Source organism: Onychostoma macrolepis, chromosome 06 (genome assembly GCF_012432095.1).
Source record: "Onychostoma macrolepis isolate SWU-2019 chromosome 06, ASM1243209v1, whole genome shotgun sequence".
Taxonomy (NCBI): domain Eukaryota; kingdom Metazoa; phylum Chordata; class Actinopteri; order Cypriniformes; family Cyprinidae; genus Onychostoma; species Onychostoma macrolepis.
In genome coordinates, this window is record NC_081160.1 from 6,709,392 (window position 1) to 6,732,206 (window position 22,815).

The window sequence follows — 22,815 nt, forward strand, 5'->3', positions numbered from 1 at the left end:
TTTATTAGTTCTCCCCATTTCACATCATAGAATTAATTTACACTCCGCAACAAACAATACATGTAGGAACACAAAAATGGCTACGTCCAACGGACGCACTGAAAAACACTGCAGAAACATATCAAAATGAGATTTCATTATATTCAAACTTTGTTAGGTATAAAAATTGTTATCATTAACACTGTCATCACGAGAGTAGGCCTAATGCATTTAAAGTAATTCAGTAACCGATATTCAAAGGAAACTAAAAAAACATATTAAGACAGTTGTGCTTAGTCTAATAAAGCATAATATATACAAATACAATCCCATGTAATAAGCAAAAACAAAAGTAACAAATATGCAACACTTCTGGCTGTAATGACTGGTATTACTCACTGGTGCCTGAGCTATAAAATCAGTGCAAGTATGGCAAATCTCTCTATTTTTCTCAAATCTTTCCTTCGTCCACTGTTTTCACCCCGTCATTGGACTTCTTGAGGATGGACAGCAGTCTCTCTGGCATGAAGTATGGTCTGTCCGCTGTGCCATCATTGCGTTCCAGATCCTCCACTGTTGGAATAATTTAGGTTGAGACGGGAAAAAAAAAAAAAAATAGCATGAACTTAATATGAAACATGTGCCAAAAAGTATAAATGGCATCAATAGTTGCAGCGCCTTGAAAGCAAAAAAAAAAAAGGCTTGAGATCTCAACAAAGAGATAGTTTGATTTATTAAAGCACTGGGAGATCACATTACCAGCATGCAAAGATTGAGAAAAGTGAAGCACAGAGGTAGAAAAAGAGGCAACAGAGTGGCAAACAGCGACAAATATCAGGCATTGAAAAGGTTGCAATCTGTCAATACAATAACCTGGCACAGCAGACCAAAATAGAAGGGTGTCGTTACATTTTTTGTTTCGTTTTTAAGTTGACTTGCTTTCGGTGGCATTTTTAAATGTTTTGTTCATCTGCACCATAAAATTATCACATTAGGCATAAAATTAACAAAATTTTCAAATACATTTGCACAAATTCTTACAAAATGACATTGTTTGGTCTTGGCTGGTATCACTGTAAACAGATTTTTTGTTGTTGTTGTTGCTGTAAACATAGCGATGCTGCAAAATCTTTTTGCATTCTTCAATATGATTAAGACATTGATAAGTAACGATATTTAGGCACAAGTCAAGCACCTACATTACACTTTTATATGTCCTTACATTAAAACGTTCTACATAAAACACAAACACAGTCACATTCTACAAGTGCTATGTAGGCATATCTAATGGGGTTTAGGTCCACATAATCAATTGTCATTCAAACAGCTCATACTTCGAGTACAAGCCTGTTTCTGTCCAATTTTGTGTCATGCCATTCATTATGACCAGTGATTATTGATTAAGAGGCAGTTCTCAAAATTGATTGATTGAGTAAACATTATGACGCAAATGAAGGAGGTACTTTCCAATGTATACTAATGGCTTATCAAAGCCACCAAAGTGCACCAGTTCCCAAATCAGTAGGCTTCTCTGAAACGTTTCACAACTCCACTTTCCGTTGTCCAGCTACTCCTGAGGGGTGAGCAGGGTCTCGCTCTCTTGAGGTCCGTTTTCTTGAGGCTTCGGTTCCTCTGGTTCCTGTTCTGGTTGGTTCTCGGCCTGTGGTGGTTCTGCTTGAGGTTGGGCCACCTGCTCCTCCTTGTCCTCAGCGTCCACCTCTTGGGGGCCATTTTGTTGTGGGGTCACTTGTGGAGGTTCAGGCTCTTGGGTTGTAACCTGCTCTTCGGGTTTCTCCTCGTCGGCTGCGGGTGCCTCTGGAGGTTGTGTTTCTTGGGGCGGCTCTTCAACGTACGTCTCCTGGTTTAGTGGTGTCTCTTCTTCCTGCTCCTGCTTTAGGACGCCCTGCTCTTTAAGCTGCACCTCTCCATTCTCCTGCAGCGGGATTTCCTCCTCGGCTTGCACCTGTATGACGGGTACCTCGACACGGTCCGTCTCCTCTGAGTTTTTTTCAATTGACAAAATCTGGTGCAGCTCGGGGGACATGAAAAACGGTTTGTCGGAGGAACCGTCATTTCTCTCCAGATCTTCGCCTTGAGTTTTTTTTGTTTGCGTGTGATTGTTATTTTGAAATGTTAGTGTTTTGACAAAGCACGTAGCAGAAAGGAGCATTAGGATATGATTGGACAAAATCATGTTGAAGAGAGAAAAAGAGAGAGAAAGAAGGAAATGGTTAGACATGAAGCAAGCCAAAAGCCCCGGTAAGCATTTGTGATATGCAGATATGTCAACAGTGAGTCTCACAAGTGAAATCCCAGTCATTTTCTCCATACAGAAACGTCTCAAAGACAAACCATGAGCTCTGAGGAAACAATGATATGTGCTTCTGTAGAAGCCATAAATATGATTTCAAAGAAACGTGTTTAATAGCCAATTGAGAATTACATAACCTACGTCCTGAAAAAAGCTCCACCAATCAGAGAAGCCGCTGTTACCATGGAAATGGGAATGAGCAGTGATTGCCCACTCCTATGAATCAGTGTGGATGACAAAATCGGTTTTCTCTACACTCATGATATGGTTATATCATGGTATGATATAACTTGTATGTATGGTATATATGATCTGGTATATAACATATATGTGACCTATATGTCAAATTTTTTTGAAATTGAGATTGAATAAATAAGCTTTCCATTGATGTATGGTTTGTAAGGATAGGATAATATTTGGCCGAGATACAACTAGGGTAAACGTACCCATTAAGCACACTTCCATTTTTGAACTCAGATTATCAAAAGAAAAAATTATTTATTATCCTACTTGATGTCTTAACCAATTGATGTGTGTGTTACTATATACCTCCTGTAATTTCAAGTCAATCAGACCATTTCACACTGAGACGTGTGTTCACACTGGCAGCCATTTTGAAAGCTGTCTGAAAACTTTCACCAAAAGAGGAGCCCCTTAAATGTGCATTTTTTGTTTAAGCCTTTATTTTGGGCAAGTTTCACTACTTACTGTAAAATTAAGAGATTACCATTCAGACTTTTGCATATTATAACCTGGAACTTGGATGTGGGAAATAATTACATTAGATCCAAAAGATAGTTTTAGCAACACAGCGCAGATGCTGCAGAACACTGTTAGCTGACTAGCTGTATAAGATTGTGTGCTACGCTAACATATTACTTCACAGGCATCACTGGCTTTTACTTTTACATCCATAATATCATAAATTGACAGTTTATTGCTGGTCTGTGATTTTAAACTGCTGTAATTTTTGAAGATTTCATATTATTGTAAGGTGAGCTTAAAATTTCATAGATATTGTTAATAATAGTTGTTCATATTAAAATGTGTGAACTTAATACATGACCTAGATTATTTATTTAGCAAAATCTTGTCATTTTATTACATGAAATGTATTTAAAATTGTTGCTGCTCCAATTAAGCTCAGTGTGCTCTCTTTAAGCTCTTCCACATTGAACATCTATGTAAATACTCCATAAACAGACTTTACATGCAGTATTAACTGATGATCGTCACTTTAAGTTCATCGTTATAAAATGATTAATAACTTATTTTAACAGCTTTAAGATGGCAAAATTGAGCATAGCTATAGTTTATGCCCTAAGATGAAAGAGGCATGTCGTCCATTCAAAGAAGGAGCAACCTGTCATATCTGTCCAGAAAAAAAGCGACCAAAGGTTGGAATGCGCTACATGACTTTTAAAATGTGAACAGATTTTTAAAACACTAGGCTTCATACACTTACTGACTTTGTAAATTTTAGTTTTTTTGAATATGTGTTACTTCGCTGAAGGTGGACTAGTATAGAAGTTGAGATGTGCTTAAATTAAATTACACTTCAATATGAATATATAACTGATCAAATTGAATGCCTTGTTGCTTGATTTTAGTGTTTTTTTTCTTTTCTTGTGATTGACTTTGTACCTTCAAATAAATCATTTTTCAATTATTCTTTAAAAAGGTTGTTTAAAATAAACAAGATTTTAATAAAACATGATGTGAGCTTAATGGGAACAGGGGTGTGCTTAAAGATGTACCCATTAAGCACAACCAGACTTTTTGCATTTAATGATGTATATCTTACAATAAAACTAAATATGTTTATGTGAGAGATTAATATTTTATTTTGACATAACTTTTTGTACCGAAACTAATATCCTGTGCACTAAAAATGCCTCAGTGTAGATTTTGGTGAGCTTAATAGGTACGTTTACCCTATTTGAAAATCTGGAATCTTGAGGGTCCAGAAAAATCAAAATGTTGAGAAAATCGCCTTTAAATTTGTCAATTAAGTTCTTAGCAACACATATTACTAATCAAAAATTAAGATTTGATATATTTATGGTAGGAAATTTACAAAATATCTTAATGGAACATGATCTTTACTTAATATCCTAAATGATTTTTGCATAAAAGAAAAATCGATAATTTTGACCCATACAATGTATTGTTGGCTATTGCTACAAATATACCCGTAATACATATGACTGGATTTGTGGTATTTTATAATTTCATATTATACTGTCTTTTCTGAATCAATTGCCATCTTTCACAAAGCTTCATTGGATGAATAGTTCATTCCCTCATACACAAACTGAAAAAAGCATAAGACTGAATATGTATTTACTTTGTTTGTAATACTGCAATGTGTCTCAGAGCTGGTTGGTGTGCTTCAAGGTTTGGAACTCTATTAATTTTTTTTTTTTTTAAGAATATAGAGAAAATGAATGTGGAATCCAGAGGTCACTGTTGCTCTCTATTGCATTACAGAAAAGAACAACATTTAAAGGAAAGGAAAGAAGGCTGTTTGAGTGCTGCATATGTGCTTAGCTGTTGAAGTTGAGCAATAAAAGTTGAACATCTGTGAACACCCAATAAAAATCTAACACAACAGCTGCTATTATCAGAACTGTTGTTTTGTTACTCAACCAACAAATTGACAACTTATGTTTTTTCCTTCATTACGTATTATCTCCTGAAATAAATAAAGCTGCTTCACACTTACAGAAACAGAGGAAGAGTGTGTCCACACACATGGCATATACACTAAAAAAGCCATGAGCAATTAGATAGGCGCCAAACACCACAGTCTGTAAATGAAGGGAGAGGAGGTTATTACAACCTGGAAAATGGAAATTTTGATCTTGCAAATTGAAAATCTGGTATTGCTGGATTGATAAAACTCAAGCTCGCTCACCAGTATAGGCACCCAGTAATAATTAAGAGATGGAGCAGCGTCCTCCACTATTTTAATCTTGCCCGTGAAAAAGAAGAAAGAACAAATTCCTGAAAAGAGGAAGAAGAAACAGTTAGTGTGTGCTGTTTTCCATTGGTGTACTGGAATGTGAGTAGTCAGTTCCACTCAAATAATCTCTGGATTCACGTGATATCTGACCAAACACTCACCCACAATTCCAACAATGAGGAGTTTGCCCAAAAATAAGAGGAAGTCTGTCACTTTGTCAAGAACAGTCACACTAGAAAACAATAAAATTTGGACTTATTGTGTTTATTCACACAAAACACTGTCTAAAAGATTTCGATTCATTTAACACTCACCGGATAATGTTCCTCATCAGGAGAAAGAATGCATCCTTGGCAGACGTACAGAAATTTTTACCATATATCGCCACCTGAAAAACAATATGCCAAATTGGTTTCAGCAAATATGTTTTTGAGCACTTACAACATAATTTGCAATTTGTACTACTGATGCTCCCTAGCCAGAAACAATCCACAAAAGGTCAAAAAATTAGCAAAGGGGAAATGAATATGTACCATAATATAGGCGTTTCTGTTCAGAAACTTGATGAATTTCTCCAGACACCAGAAGCAGCACTTTAGGCAGCTGAGTAGGAATTTTGCACATTTATTCTGGGCACCTGGAGGAAGTAAATCAAGATTCAAATGCATATAATTTCACTTTCTTCAAGTGAAACACAAAATGTCATTTTCCAAGTCGCTCTTTTTTGAACAACAAAACCGTAAATTGACTAGTGGCTTGCAAGCAGCAAAAAGAAAAAAACTGATGCCCAACCTCATTAGCTCTTGCTTTTTCCTAACCACAATAAATCACAATACATTTTTCAGCATTGTTTTATTATGCTTTTCTGAGCTTGAAAGCTTCTGTCACTATATGCTTTTATTCTTCAACCTTCAAAACATCTCCTTGATGCACCATGGAAGAAAATCATACTGGTTGTGATCAACATGAGGGTAAGAAAGACCAATGTTTGCTCAAAATGCAAACATTGTGTTAAAAGTTGAAGGGGTCTAAAAGCACATCTACTAAAGAAGAATGAAAACATTGAAGTGGCGAGACCTTTCAGCTTCTGATCCAGATACTCCAATATGACCCTGATGATCTGAACAATGGCAAGAATGAGGGAACCAAATGCCAGAGTGCCAGTGTGATACCTGGAAAATAAGTGTGCGATATAGAGCATACAAAAATGTAATGTTTTACAAGAAGGATTTTAGCAAAATGTGCTAAAAACTGGCAACTATTTCTCTCGTCACGCACCTAAGGGCCCGTCCCAAAGAGTTGAAGATAGGGAAAGCTGGGATGTCGTCAGGCTTTTTGAATGCCCAGTAGTAGGATGCAAAGGCCCCTGCAAGTGTGACCTGGCCCAATGCTGTCACGAAGTTGGCACACCAGAAGAAGAGGAATAAATTATAGAACTGGAACAGAATCAGGTACTTGTGGTATAACGTCTCTCCTCCATAAAACGCAAACAGACACTCAGCATCAGGACATTCAGTGGTGATATTTGAGCTGTTGAAAGTCTGTGGAGAGAATCAAATCAATGCAACTTTATGAAATGTATGCATTTTATCAAGCATTGTTCTGCAAAATATCCTATAGCAAGACAGACATACACTACTGTTCAGCATAATTCAATAAAACTGCCAATAAATAGCCAACATGATGTTTATGTGGAGAGATTTTATGCAAAATGAGCATAAAAAGACACTAACCTCAGGGTTGCAGGTGTCTCTGGAATACATGCATTCGGTTGTATTGATAACCTTGTATATTGGCTCATTGGAGGTTGACAAAAACCTAATAAATAATTAAGGATATCATGTTTCCGTGAAACCTAATTCACATTATATTCACATTTTATCAGCATTCTCAAACGACAGTGTTTAAGGGAATGAAACAGTGAAATACCAGCAGTGACCAACTGAAATTAGTGATGCCTATGTCTATTTTTTATAAAGTGTGATTGCATTATTTTCTTTAGGATACACGGCGGTGATGGCCCAGTATGCGATGACTAAAGACAGTAGGGCAAAGGTCAGCAGTGGGTAGAACAGTGATGACATCACATGACCGATGGCCCTGAAAAATAGATGTGGTTGTTAGGACTTCCTGTCTGACACTCCCAGTTAACCTAATTATTATTTCATAACTTTAAGCCAGAGTTAATCCTTCACACTGAGGACAATGCTGCTGTTTAACTGCTAATGCTATTAGAGTACCTAAAGAAAGCAGTAATTTGGAATATGAGACCAAACAACGCCAGCAACACGTCTAAAAACACAGTTTGCTCTACAGTAAGAAAGTAGACTGACTTGCTGGCCTCTTTGATGAGAGCAATAGCAATGAGGAGCCTCTTCCTGAGGAAGATGAGGAGAAGGATGATGACCACTTCCACAATACACAGGATAATCACTGTGTGGCAATAAAGGAGGACAGGACACAGTAGAACGTAATGAAAATTAAAGGTGACAAAGAAAACAGGTACATATTGTGTACAAATTGATCACTACTTGAAGAAAAATTTAATGTTACATTTTTATTTATGTAATGAATATGTATGTATACACTAGCATTCAAAAGTTTGGGGCCAGTAATATTTTTAAAAAGAAATTAATATATTTATTTTTGCAAGGATGCATAAAATTAATCAAAAGTGAAAAATAATGATTTCTAAAGGATCATGTGACACTGAAGACTGGAGTAATGATGCTGATGCTGAAAAATTATGTTTTGCCATTACTGGAATAAATTAAATTTTAATATGTATTAAAATAGTAAACAATTATTTTAAATTGTAATAATATTTCAGAATATTACTGTTTTTAATGTAGTTTTGATCAAATACATGCAGCCTTATTACAAAAACATTTAAAAAAAATCTAATTTATCTTTTAAATGGTAATGCGTTAATTTTTTTATTGCATATAACTGACATAACTGATATGAAAACTCACTGAAGGCAAGCCAGGTCTGCTGAATCTGTAAGTACACAGAAAAGTCTGTCTGTAGACCCAGATCCTTGATAGTGACATCAGAACCAGCTTGTCCTTTCAGACTGGCGTACTGCATGTAACAATGGAAAATACCTGAAGAGAATGAGGAGAGGAGATAAACCTAAATTAAATATCTACAAATTCTTCGTAATATTGCACTATTTTCTGTAATACAGTAAAATATGACATTACTACAATACAGTAATGGAAATCTAGAGAAAATCATCAGTGATGATAATTAGCGTTATAATAAATAAAACACCCAGGCGCAGGCTTCAGCTTCTTAAAGCTAAAATTTTCTCTTGATTTTAGAGTATTACTATAAATGCGTTAAGGTTAAACAGAAAAAGTAATTAGGATAAACATGTACGAGAAACATAATGTTATTTGAGAGCTGTAGACAAGACAAGAACCCTTACCGTATCCAATAACAATGACCACCATGATGATCATAACCCAGATCATGACTCCAGCCAGACAGCGCAAGAGGAGAATAAAGATCAGACTGACCAGCATGGCGATCACCAAGCCACTGAAAAAGAGCGCACAAAGATTTGATCAATGCACGTTAAAAAATAAATACGACCTCACGTTGTGTCAATCATGTTTACATACTGCCTCTGAAACTTTCGTCCATCATAAAAATTTTTGATCAGGTTTGATTTTCTGCGTTTTCGCATTTTGATAGGAAAGGATGACGAATACGAAAAAAGAAAAAAAAACGCATACGAAAATTTCGGATTCAGTGTGCAATAACCTTAAATCTGACTGCCATAACCAAACACTGAATGGAGAGGAAATAAAATGAACCTAGAATGTCACATGCTTACAGGAGTATCCAGTGCCAGGACTGAGTATAGTCCTCAAAGATCCTCATGGCTACCGCCCGGCCCTCAATCACAACATTGGATTTCCTGCAAAAAATACGAATATGCATTAATTATAATCAATATGATTATATTTCAATGTAACCATATAACACATATCACATTATATTATATGATTATATTATCGTTACTTGAAATTAAACAATCTTTATTATTTCAGCAAGTGGCCAAGTTAAGCTAGTTTAAATTAATAAGAATGATTAAAAAGTAAACAGACATATATAAAATATAAAAATGAAAACAGAAAATATATGTAAAAATAAAAACTAATTCAAACTATTAGTAAAAATTCGAATAGTATCTTAATTACACTAAAAAAGCATTGATTATATTAAAGTATAATCTAATACAAACAATAATAATATTACTAACTTTGAGGCTTCAAGGAGATCTGTTGCATTTATATTTTGTCCTTTATCATCTGTGAACGTAGTTTTGTTGCCAATCACAACTAGACCACCTTTCAAGGTCTCTAGAGCGGGCAAGCATCTCCGTGTGACTGAAACACATGAAGTTCATCGTTTTAATGCAACAGAACTGTAATTTATGTGATGAAACAAACATGTTTTGTAAGATTTAAAGGCTTACAATTCTTGCTAGGTGTGAGTATTGAAGGGCACAAGCCATCCTTTAGGATTTCAGGAGCTTTCTGGAAAACAGAAGGACATTTTTCTGTGAATCAACTTCAGATTAAGCATGTTGCTCAAGGACATGGAAATTTATGTGTTATCTCAGCTGCTGTTCAAATGTTTCTTTTCATGGTTGCTATCCTAAACCTTAAACCACTGTACTAAAACTAGGGGTGGGCAGTATGGTCAAAATGTTATCTACTGTAATCATTTTTATCATGATATCTTAAAAATGTTTTCTTTCCTATCCAGAACTCACCCTGGTCATGTCAACTCCCTCCTTGCAGAATTGCTTGTAGTATTCCCTATCATCTTCATTTTGTAAAGCTTTCACTAAAGTCATAAATTTATCAGGACATCTCTCCACACAGATCTGTCAAATGAACATAAAAACAACTGTAACGTTCTGTATTGCAAATGAGTGTGACAAACTTTATAGATACATAAAATACTGAAAAAGAGGTTAACCGAAACTGTGCCAAACCTGAGTGGTGGGACACTGAAACTCCAGCAGGACCAGAGGACTGGCACACTTCATGATGTTGAAGTAGAACAGCAGGGGCTTCTTCCTGATTATTCAGACAGATTAAGCCAGGAAAAATTAACAGTCATGTCTGAGATACATCTGAGTAAGAACCTATTGAACAATTTATCCACAGAACTATATTGTGAAGGCAAAGCGAAACACGTCTCGGTGAGTTTTCAAAGAAACAGCTTTACTCACTCAATTTGGGAGCCGACCTGTCCACAAAACTGACCCTTACTGTCTGTCGGATAAATCACTTTCCGAGGGTCACCCTGAGACCATGCTGTAACAAAAGATACAGAATGGACATGGTTTAATGCTTTCTGCCCATCTACATATAGCAGCACTATGTATAAAAATGTGAAAATAAATAGACTGAAATTTACCCAGAATCCCAACTGCAAAGTAGCACAGCAAGGCCAAGATGAACAGGATACAACAGAGAATGTCGGTGCAGCCCCTGTTCACCAAGACAAGCACACACACTCAGTGCTACAACATAAATCTTGATATGGATGTTTATGAGATCAATGTTAAAATAAAAGTTAAAATAAATCATTGCAATTACATGTCTCAGACAGGGTTCTTATTGTTAATTAAAACTTTTTCATAAAAAAACATAAAAGTCATTACTTGAAATAAAATAAATTTGACATTACATTAAATAAAATAAATAAATAAATTATATATATATATATATATATATATATATAAACTTTTTATTTCAGCTACTTGCAACACTTCTCATTTTCAATTAAGTTGAACTACTAAAATAAGTGAAACTGAATAAACTAAAATTAAAGTAAAAAGAAACAATATAAAAATATAAATGGCAAAAATACAAAAAAATACTAAAACTTTAAAATTAAAGTGAAAACAGAAAATACCAAAATAAAATCTAATTTAAAAAATAAATAAATAAATAAATTATATATATATATATAAAACATATAGTATAATAAATGACATTAAAATAACACTGATCTCAGATATGTATATGTGAGTTTCTAAACATTAGATATGGCTTATAAAGGTTTTCTCACCTGTTATAAATTGGCCCTTTAAATGTGGGGTCAAATTTCCTTGGCTCACCTGTGAAGACATTGAAATTGTGTATTTATTTACATAATTTGTGGGCATGTCCAGAAAACAATTTAATAACTTTATTTCTATTTATACAGTATCTAATACCTCAAAATATAGTTATTTTAGCAGAAAATTCTGTGGAAAAAAAACAAAACTTGTTGCCATCTTTAGATTAATACAGTGAATTTATCTTTGCTCTGTATTTTGTATTACACCATGTTTCAGCACTATCTCATGTAGTCCTGTCAACAGATAATAGCACAAATATATCTACCACGGCAATTTCTACTGACCCATTTCTACCATCACCACTGCCTTACCACCCAGCCACAGAGTAGGCACACATTTTCTCTTTTTGTCTCCTTTTGCTCAAAGCTATTGATGCCAAATTGATAACAATTCAGGCTGGCTCCTGTTGTGATGAGGAAGCTGTGCTACCATACAAAATCAAGCAGCGGGTTTTATAGGGCATGACTTCTTTCTGATTGTCTCAAGTGAAACGCTAAGTAGATGAAGCTAGTTCTGCTTTGTTTGCTACTAAATTAGACTGGGTATAAGAGTATTTTGAAACTGCAACTGGCATGTTTGAAAGTATTTACATGTCACATCACTCAGTCTTCACACATCCTTCGGTCCTACATGAGACGAGCGTTAGCTAGAAAGCTGAATTATCAGGCATGTTTAGATGATGCTGTGGCGTATTTGTCTAACCGAGCTGAATACTTGGCATGTGTTTGTGATGTTTTCAGTCATGTGTGCAAGGCCTCACTTTCACTAAACTCGGCCAAGTGTGAATTTGGCAAAGCTGCAGTGTCTATTTAGGGAAGCAGGTTGGGCCGAGGAAGTGAATCCTGTAGTGGCTGAAGTAAATGTTATGGAATTCATGTATTCAAGGCCGTTTTCTGCTCCAAACAATTCAAATGATTTATTTATAGTTTTCCTTTTTGTTGGATTGCTTTAAGGAATTTACTTATTTGCTTATACATTGTCCAAAACAGTATCTGAACACTTTTGTACTTAAAAATGTACTCTTGAGCAAATATCAAACCAGGGGACAAACATATAATAGTGCAAAAGTAATATTTGTGCTTTTCAAATGATTATAGAAGTGTCCAAATACTTTTTGTCTCTTTTAAACAATGGTTTCAATATTTTAAATGTTTTGCTTGAAAGGTGTTTTGTTTTCCATATTTCTCTATAATAAATGCCACTTTGTTTGATATTTTGTTACATTCCCATTTGAAAGAAGTCTGCTAAACAAGGTTGCATTTATTTTGATCAATTACAGTCATATTTTGAAATATTATAAGAATGTAAAATAACATTTCTATTTAAAATAAGTATATTTTAAAATGTGTATTTATTTTTGTATATTTATTCATTTAATTCTTATATTTTATTTTATATTTCATTTCATTTTAGTGTCACATGATCCTTCAGAAACCAAGAAAAAGTACTATTATCAATTAATGTTGAAAACTATGGAAGCCCGTTTCCGCCACTGAATAAAAAATAAAAAGGTTATTGCGACTTTTTATCTCAGAATTCTGACTTTTTCTCAGAATTCTGAGATATAAAGTCGCAATTCTGAGATATAAACTCGCAATTCTGAGATATAAACTCGCAATTCTGACTTTTTCTCAGAATTCTGAGATATAAAGTCGCAATTCTGAGATATAAACTCGCAATTCTGAGATATAAACTGCAATTCTGACTTTTTCCTCAGAATTCTGAGATATAAACTCGCAATTCTGAGATATAAAGTCGCAATTCTGAGATATAAACTCGCAATTCTGAGATATAAACTGCAATTCTGACTTTTTCCTCAGAATTCTGAGATATAAACTCAATTCTGAGATATAAAGTCGCAATTTGAGATATAAACTCGCACTTGACTTTTTCCTCAGAATTCTGAGATATAAACTCGCAATTCTGAGATATAAACTCGCAATTCTAAGATATAAACTCGCAATTCTGACTTTTTCCTCAGAATTTGAGATATAAAGTCGCAATTCTGAGATATAAACTGCAATTCTGAGATATAAACTCGCAATTCTGAGATATAAACCGCAATTGCGACTTTTTATCTCGCAATTCTGACTTTTTCTCAGAATTCTGAGATATAAACCGCAATTCTGAGATATAAACCGCAATTCTGAGATATAAACTCACAATTCTGACTTTTTTCTCGCAATTGCGAAGTTTATATCTCACAACTCTGACTTTCTCTCACAATAGGAAAGTGCTTTGTTCAATTTGCACTATCAAAATGAACTAGATAAATGCTGCGTCCGAATATGATTGTTGAACAAACATACAAATGACTAATTATTCTCCATTTCCGTGTTCTGCGCCGCGGTTGGACAGTACCATTACCGCCGGGCAGTGTGCGGGAGGGGGACGCACGCACAGCTTTCAGACACAATATTCTTCATTTCTTTATATTTCTGAGTTTGAGGCAGCTTCTATCGCGTTATTTTAACAACAGCTGTCAAGTAAAGAGCGTATTATTGTAACATGAGTGAGTATATGAATGCACGCAGGTGGATTTCCTTCACTCTCGCATAAAACGCGCTTTCATCTCTGTTCTTGCTCTAGAATTATCTTATCTCCTGTATTTAATGTTGTAAGATATCGACTGCCAAGACATCCCCAATGAAAATTGTAAATAAATTATGATTCTTTATTAGTTATTATTTTAAGTATTTTTTAATTATTTAGTCAATTATATATGAAGTGTTATCTGAATTTTTCTTCTAAAATGAGCATTTTTCTCAGGCTCCTATGTTTATGTTCAGTTATTTCACTTTAATGACAATGAAAAGAAGCTGTACCTGAGAAAAATGCTCTCATTTTAGAAGAAAATTTCAGATAGCACTTAGAGGCTTTTGCATCTGAACCCTTCATATATAATTGACTAAATAAAAATAATAAAATTAAAAAAAAAAAAACTTAAAATAATAACTAATAGGCTACTAACTAATAAATAATGAATCCTTAATTTATTTACAATTTTCATCGGAGATGCCTTGCTTGGTCGATATCTTACAACATTAAATACAGGAGATAAGATAATTCTAGAGCAAGAACAGAGATGAAAGCGCGTTTTATGCGAGAGTGAAGGAAATCCACCTGCGTGCATTCATTCACACTCATGTTACAATAATACGCTCTTTACTTGACAGCTGTTGTTAAAATAACGCGATAGAAGCTGCCTCAAACGCAGAAATATAAAGAAATGAAGAATATTGTGTCTGAAAGCTGTGCGTGCCGTCCCCCCTCCCGCACCCTGCCCGGCGGTAATGGTACTGTCCAACCGCGAGCGCAGAACACGGAAATGGAGAATAATTAGTCATTTGTATGTTTGTTCAACAATCATATTCGGACGCAGCATTTATCTAGTTCATTTTGATAGTGCAAATTGAACAAAGCACTGCAAAGCCTTACACGGAGTTTCCTATTGTGAGAGAAAGTCAGAGTTGTGAGATATAAACTCGCAATTGCGAGAAAAAAAGTCAGAATTGCGAGATAAAAAGTCGCAATTGCGAGTTTATATCTCAGAATTGCGAGTTTATATCTCAGAATTGCGACTTTATATCTCAGAATTGCGACTTTATATCTCAGAATTGCGACTTTATATCTCAGAATTCTGAGAAAAAAAGTCAGAATTGCGAGTTTATATCTCAGAATTGCGACTTTATATCTCAGAATTGCGACTTTATATCTCAGAATTCTGAGAAAAAGTCAGAATTATGAGTTTATATCTCACAATTCTGAGAAAAGAAGTCAGAATTCTGAGAAAAAGTCGCAATAACCTTTTTTATTTTTTTATTCAGTGGCGGAAACGGGCTTCCATAGAAAACAGTTGTGCTGCTTAATAATTTATATAATCTTCATTAATAGAAAGTACAAATAACAAGCATTTATTTGAAATAAAGATTTCTTATAAAATTATAAATGTCAACAACAAAAATCTTATTGATCACAAACCTTTAAACAACAGTGTATTTTGGGGGCTACATTATATGTTTCTGTATATGTTTGAGATTTGTAAGTTGCAAAAGAGAAAAAAATACACTGAATATATTTTTGTTAGTGTTTTCTGTTATTGGCCCTGAGATGCATTTTTGTTGCCGCCCTGAAGCCCTTTGAGACTTGACTACACTACACTAGTAACCAATGCAGGCCTTGGCTCGTAATAAGCATGCAGTGTGTGTGTGTGTGTGTGTGTGTGTATGTGTGTGCGCTATTGACAGTTTATTTTATTGAGGTGCCATCCATTTAGAGCAATCATCAGTGAACCAGACGCTCTTAGCCATCCACAAACAGCTCCCTAATGACCCAAGCTTTGCAAACAGCACTGTCCAGCATCTCTCACTGACGCTCTTCACATCCTGCTAACCTGACGCACACTGTCTAATAACCTATTCATGTGGTATTCAAGCTACGCGAAGTTAAGCAGTTCTCTTACAACAAAATAAATTAGTAGTAGTAATACAAATAGTAACAATTTATGGTCTACATCTCTAGTTCTGTGACAACTCTAGTTCTGTGACACCAGGGCTGCATTTAAAAGTAAGCATATTAAGCATATCTTCTCAATACTCTGAAAATGCCATACTGATGAAAAAATTGAAAGAACAAACCTTGTTTCCCATAATATGAACCACTTCCCATTTGACTGTCTTTTCAGTATATTTCTTAATGTTTACGGTTATCGACAGACAAGACTGTACACCACTTCCGACGTTTTAAAACAGGAAACATCATGGTTCACATCCTCAGTAATACGTCTTGACTGTTATTCTTAGAAGATGCACTTCCGTGACCTTAAATGTGTAGTATATTTACATATCATACTATGGCGAGAGAGCTTTTTTATCCATCTATTTTTTATAACTAAAATGGTGTTGTTTTTAATAGTTTTTATTTTATGACGCACTAACCAGATGTGTTAAAAAAATCTAACAGAATCACAGCCAATCAGAAGAGCATATTTACGGGCTCTTTCCACGAGCGCACTGCACTCAGAACGAAATGGACAAGTACATAATCTTATGCTATCTTCACATTTCCTTATTTACCGCTTCTGAATTTGTAATTACGAGTTTGTTGTGTTCAAGTGCTTTGTTGGCAAAAAGAATAGAACTCATCGAGGACACCAGGTTTATTCTTGCTTATTTCTAAGGGAAATCTTATTGAAGCCTAAATGTATTGAAGATATTCAACCAACATCTAGTGGATTTTGAATAAAATTTATAATTTATAAGATTGATAGTCATAAATAGATCTAGCTAGTCATCTTGCTGACGATTCTGAAATTTCAGTCAAATAAATGTTGTTTTCACTACATAGAAAAATACATAGAATATGCATCAAATGATTATTTATATACTGTACATGACTGTAATTGCAAGAGAAAGCAAAGTAATATATAATGGTTATGGTCTGCTCAACTCAGAAACTCAGGTATCAAAATCTTGAGTTTGCCAGCTGTAAAAATAACTTGAGAAGTTATCCAATTTCCTAGGAAATTCATATTTACAATAATTCCAATTAAACCATTAATCATAAATATTAAACCATTTTAAAATGATTAAAAATGCATACTGTGTGACACACTTGTTGGTTCACGTTGACATTCCAGTTTAATTTATTTCCAAGATCTGAGGTAAACTATCCATTTTCGCCTTTAGTATGGCTATAAAGGTCACACTGACATGGAAAAATGCCTTTCATTGTGTGTTGCGGCATCGTGTCGGGTTGCTCGGTATACCAGTACTGGATAATATACCGGTATATATTATGTTTCAAACGGTACGATATCATAATTTTGCTCAATTTGGTATTTCATATGCTGCTGTTGCGAAGTGCACCTGTAGGTGGCAGTGCTTCCCAAATTGCTCCGCAACCGGTAAATGTGACAACAGAACAACGCGATCAAACAGATGAAATTCTATCAACGCACCTAAAATTAATAAATAAAGAGAACAGTAGAAGTGAAATATGGCATTACTTTGCATTTAAAACAGATGAGAAAGGTGAACGAACTGACCTTACTGCACCTGTATGCAAGCGTTGCTATAAATCGTAGGTCACTAACAGGCGGACCGCGGTCCGGGTCCGGACCCAGAAGCCGTCCCATCTGGACCCGGACCTACATATCTAGCTTCTATTCCAACTGGCGCAGCTTTTGTAGTCTTTACAGTAGCGGACTCCGGTCCGAATCCGTGAAGGCTTTTGACATAATTAAATAAATACCAAACGCTAATTTCTAGTAAATCAAATTTATATCTAGCAGATCAAGGTCAGCTCTAGAGCCGTTTGGGTGCAGTCGTGCTTGCAGTGATGAGAGCAGAGAGCAGCCCGCTGCGGGCAGACAGATGAAACTTTCAGTGGGTGAAAAGCAATGGCATTTTCAAAAATTAGGAAAGTTGACGGGTCCTTAAAAATCTTAAATGTTACAAGAAAGTCTTAATTATGATTTCAGGAGGTGTTAAATGTGGGGACTGAAAGACAAGAATTGCGCCATTCTTTGAATAAATATGAGCGCTGCACGTTTCAAAGTCATCTGCTTCACTGCTTTGTGGAGTCTGTCTGTTGGGCTTTGTGTACTGCTGCCGTTCCCAAAGCGCCACCTGCTGGAAAAGAATGATTTTCCATTTTCAATCAGCCCGTACAGTCTGCTGTTGTCAAAGGCCAATGTGAAAATCAATCCATGTTTTTAAGCAAACACGCAGAGTTGTAAATGTGAACTGGTGGATCAACAAGAAGATGTGTTATAAAATGTAAACAATTAAGGCAGTAAAATATATTTATATGTTATTTAATTAATATAATACTTGATTGTTTTTGTGAAAACCTGCATCTGAACAGTAAATCGTGCTTTTTACAGTCATTTAATTTTTTATTTATTTAATTTTTTTGTGCAGGTATTACATTTTTTTTTTTTTCTCCAACATCAAAATATAAGATATGAATCTGTATTTATTATTATTATTTTAATAAAATTGTTTTCAATTCACTTATCTTTTGAGGCTGTATATTTGTCACCTATGGTATCGATTTAGTATCGATACCGAGGTATTACGCCACTTCCAACTTTCCAACAAATAAACCAAGTTAGAAAGCAAGTTAGATCAGTGAAATCTGTGCTGTTAAAAGCAGTGCTCAACAGCATCAGGGTATCTGGGGGGAAATTGCAATTCAAGCGATCAGATTGACATTTTAAGTGCCAAAAAAACTGAGCTATTTTCATAAAGCCAATCTGTAGTGCACAGCTGTTGTTTACGTGGCTAGGCATGGTTGTGTATTATCAGTTTGCTCTGTCTTTTCTACAGATCGTGCATTATTCTCAAGCTTGATCTGATCAGACGTATGTCCAGGAGGCAACCTACAGCTTGATTCTAATCACACACTTTGGCCCCTGTTTCAAACTGACCTTTTCCACCCGCAAAGTCACGTGATCTCCAGACACAATAAGGGGCACGGATATTTGAGATGCCTTTGTAGTTATAAGGGCATTGCGATGTTGTGAGATTGCTAGGCAACTGGATAGAAGTGTATCATTGTCATTCACGAACGAGCCTTAGAAAAGTTACAGTCTCTACATACACATCATGAGGAGGCACTTCCCATAGTCTTAGTCAGAGATTTACTATAATGATCTCTGGTGTTCATGTGGTTAAGAGACCGTAATTCAATCCAGAAGATGATGACAAAAAGCCAGTATATACGTCACTCCTTCCCAGACTCTTTAAAAATCACGTTACAACTTGTTCTCTAAAGCAGAATTGCAAAAACTTCGAATGAAGTTCAGGAATGAGACTGGGGCTCTAGAAGAAACGGGAGACTAGGCTTTAGGAAGTCTGAATCCTCAGCTTAATCCAGTTTAGGCATGTTGTATTGCTTCATCAGGCTTTTTTCATTTTGAGTGACAATTTTAAACGTGGATCTTTAAGATGATAAAGCAATCAAGGAGTATTAATATCCTTAACCCTTTGAGTTGAGAAGCAGACCACTGAACCAGACCTATTATCAAGCCTCATTTTCTGACCCAAGATAATCAAATCTGCACCTTCAGCGTCATTAAGCAAGAATCATCTTTGGATGAAAATCACACTGAAGCAATAAATTATCCCAGCAATATTACACATTATATCGACTGGTAGAAATTAATTATTTCCAAAGTCAGAATGAAAAATAGGACATAAATTTGTTACTTTACTCCCTAAATAAGTGTGAGTTCTTTGACACAAAGAACTGTGGTGGTTATGGGAAAACTGGACTTGGTCTTGATCCTCTTTCTCGATTTTCTGTCTACTGCGTTGTCTACCAATAATATTTGGACAAAAGTTTTAAAATGGTTCATAAACTACAATAACTATAATATTTTAGTGGAAATTTATATTTATACTAAGTAAAGGCAAGTAGGGGAATTCACTTATTTTTGGCCTAAATGTTGCAGGGATATTATAGTTAATTAAAACCATTAAAAAATAATTTTCATTCCTTGAAATAGGCTAAATTAAACTCTACCTGAAATTTAAAAAGATATTTTTAGCTGAAATAAAATATTTAAAAATCATTGCAAAAACGATATCTCTCTCTCTATATAGAAATAAATATAATAGATTTTTTTTTATAATTTTTTTTTAAACACAGAACTCACAACTTTAACTACAATAAATATCAACATGGGAAATATAAAAATAAAACACTAATTCAAAATATTAATCAAACTATAACAGAACTAAAATAACTTACTTTTCATAGCAAATGCTACCTGTTGTTTCTATATAATAATCTGGTTTTATAGAAACCACACTGCTGTTAGCATGGTAATGGAAAACCTTTCATGCTTTTACATGTGGTTACTATGGTTTTATGGTAAACATCAGAGTATTCAAGCATGCAAGATCACGTAAAAATTTAAATTTGTTTTAAAGTAGAGCATTTGCCTTTTCTGAATAACTTGAACAAGTATTGCATTTAGTTAATAAAATACACTCGTTTTTACAAACCTTTTTATATTTCCAGGTGTATTACTTTTAAGTGGCGCAGTCCACTAAAAATGTCCATATAGACATTCAGTCTTACTGTTACACAGACATTAACAGGCAACATTGATGAAAACTCCATTTATAATGCGTGTGTGATATTAGGCAATGAGAGATGCAGTTATAGTCACATTTACTTATTAGGGCGCATAAAATAACCATAATGATGATCGCAGTAATTATTGACCTGGGAGTAATTATGCCAGCCATGTGTTTGAGCCCACGCCTATTGTTTTTTTTTTTTTTTATTACATCCGTCCTACTGTATCCTCTCTCACACACCAGTCTAATGCATTGCTTCAATACATTCACGCATGATTTATGTCGAGCACCAGTGTGCAAGTCTGCATTACTGTTATTCTTCATCAAAATGCCTGAGACCCACGCCCCACGCATTAGTCATTGTTTCTCTCAGAGGACCATCCCCAGCACTTTCAGGAGGAGGAACCCTTAAAAATGAAAATGTCTTACCATATTTGGACTCTGGATTTTTCTCCTCCGGCTCCATTTGCAAATAAAGGATGCGCACTTGTGGCAGTCACTTAAATCTCGAAATGAACAGTGTCGCCGTTGCCTAATCTTGTGAGGAATTGGCCATCAGTAATTCCGCTGCTCTACAGTGGAAGTGAATGGCAAACAGCAGCGCGTTCTACAGTACATGCATGACGACGTGTTTCGCTTTTCCGAGGAGCGAGCGTGAGGGCTGAACCCACCAATGAGAGGACAGGAAAAAAATGACAGACAGCCGTCGCAGCCAATGAAACACAGACGCTCGTTCGCTGAAAATCGCCAGCGTTTGGCGTACAAGAAATCAAAGTTTGGATCATACTAGATGTAAAATTACAAAAACTACACACGATTGATACAATACTCATTCGTATCACCATTAACAAGTTTTTAAAGATTAACGTAGGCTACTATGAATTCTATATGACAATGATAAATTGTGTTAGAATGCAACATTTGTTTCTAATAAAGAATTTTGGCGTGAGAAAAAGCGCAAATTCACGCAGTTTGGCGGAATAACAGGACGGTTCCTAGAAATACTAATTAAATTGACGTTTTAACAATACTTACCAAATCTGATACTCTCTGATTGTCATGAATAATGTAATAAAGAGGGTCAAGTTTCACACCAGGTGACAATTTCTTGGTACCATCTCTCCTTTGTTACAAGGCACCTCCCAGACCCTTTACAAAACCGTTATAATAACACATTAAAGATTGTATATATAACTACAGAAATAAAGATAATAAAAAAAATCTAAGATTATTAAGTTTAAACTTTGAGAGCATTTTAAAATTTGATTTAAAATAAATAAATATTTTAATTTTTTTTGTTTTTTGTATTTCAACATTAACAGAACATTATAGGCTAACATAAGTACAACTGAGACATTCATATTAATCATACTATAACACAGAAACAAAACATCTACAAGAAATAAAATAAAATAAAATAAAATAAAACAAAACAAAACAAAACAAAACTAAATTAAATTAAATTAAACTAAACTAAATTAAATTAAATTAAATTAAATTAAATTAAATTAAATTAAATTAAATTAAATTAAATTAAATTAAATTAAATTAAATTAAATTAAATTAAAATACATTCATTCAACCATAAACAATTCAGGGGGTCAAACAAAATCCCACTGATTAATCAAATCAAACCATTTCTTGGCCATATCACTTCTCATAATTTTTAAGACCTCTGTATATGGCTGTATAGAAAAAGTAAACAATTTACAATAAAGTCTACACTTTTGTCCTCCAAATGTAGGCTACTCCAAATTTCACCATGTCCCAAGTAATAGATGGAAAAATAGATAGTTTTATCCAATTGCCTACTTCAGTCCAAAATGAATGAACAGTTCATTATTACAGAATTGAAAAAGTTACAATCTACATTAAACCTTACTCTCAGAAATTCTTTAGCAGGACAAATATCATACATACAACCCCGACTAATTGAAAAAGTATGTCGTCCGGTGGGTATAAAAGAACACTATAGTTTGTAACAGAACATTTATTTATGTATATGTATGTATGTAGGCTATGTATTTATTAATTTTATTTTTTATTTTTTGGCATTGCGCTTTAATAAAAAAATTATCCATAATTATAAAATACGCTCTGATTAATGTGCTGATTAATAAAAACATAATAATAATAATTAAAAAATTATGTCATTCTCTTTCATTCTGTAAAGTAAATTAAAACCAACTGGATCTTTGCCATGGGTAATTGCAAAAAAAAAAAAAAAAGCAAAACAAATGCAAAAAAAAAAAAAAAAAAAAAAATATATATATATATATATATATATATATATATATATATAAAAATATATATATAT

General features: G+C 34.4%; 1 protein-coding gene across 3 annotated transcripts; it reads right to left on the reverse strand.

Annotated features, from left to right (window-relative positions):
* Positions 1 to 412: 412 nt before the first annotated feature.
* slc44a2 (solute carrier family 44 member 2) lies at positions 413 to 21,155 on the reverse strand. Of its 3 annotated transcripts, none has more exons than XM_058778267.1 (22): positions 20,928 to 21,154; positions 11,355 to 11,403; positions 10,698 to 10,771; positions 10,510 to 10,594; positions 10,270 to 10,354; positions 10,045 to 10,158; positions 9,745 to 9,805; positions 9,529 to 9,655; positions 9,100 to 9,183; positions 8,689 to 8,801; positions 8,231 to 8,362; positions 7,589 to 7,688; positions 7,263 to 7,355; positions 6,989 to 7,073; positions 6,534 to 6,796; positions 6,333 to 6,427; positions 5,789 to 5,892; positions 5,570 to 5,643; positions 5,417 to 5,487; positions 5,208 to 5,296; positions 5,016 to 5,100; positions 413 to 552 (listed from the first exon to the last, which is right to left on the reverse strand). In XM_058778267.1, exons 1-22 carry the CDS (start codon positions 20,962 to 20,964, stop codon positions 431 to 433), a joined length of 2,142 nt encoding a protein of 713 aa, XP_058634250.1. In that variant the 5' UTR covers positions 20,965 to 21,154; the 3' UTR covers positions 413 to 430. The 3 variants fall into 3 exon arrangements, with proteins under 3 accessions (XP_058634250.1, XP_058634248.1, XP_058634249.1); XM_058778265.1 differs by lacking the exon at positions 413 to 552 and adding an exon at positions 694 to 2,070 and having other exon boundaries at positions 20,928 to 21,155; XM_058778266.1 differs by lacking the exons at positions 413 to 552; positions 20,928 to 21,154 and adding exons at positions 694 to 2,070; positions 16,044 to 16,150.
* Between the last annotated feature and the right edge of the window lie 1,660 nt (positions 21,156 to 22,815).

Excerpts from the sequence above, each read along its gene's own strand:
- slc44a2 (XM_058778265.1), bottom strand. The coding sequence starts at position 20,964 with ATGGAGCCGGAGGAGAAAAATCCAGAGTCCAAATATG. Across the intron at positions 10,595-10,697 it reads CTTTGCAGTTGGGATTCTGG|CATGGTCTCAGGGTGACCCT; the intron begins GTAAATTTCAGT and ends CTTTTGTTACAG. Across the intron at positions 7,356-7,588 it reads CTCATCAAAGAGGCCAGCAA|GGCCATCGGTCATGTGATGT; the intron begins GTCAGTCTACTT and ends TCTATTTTTCAG.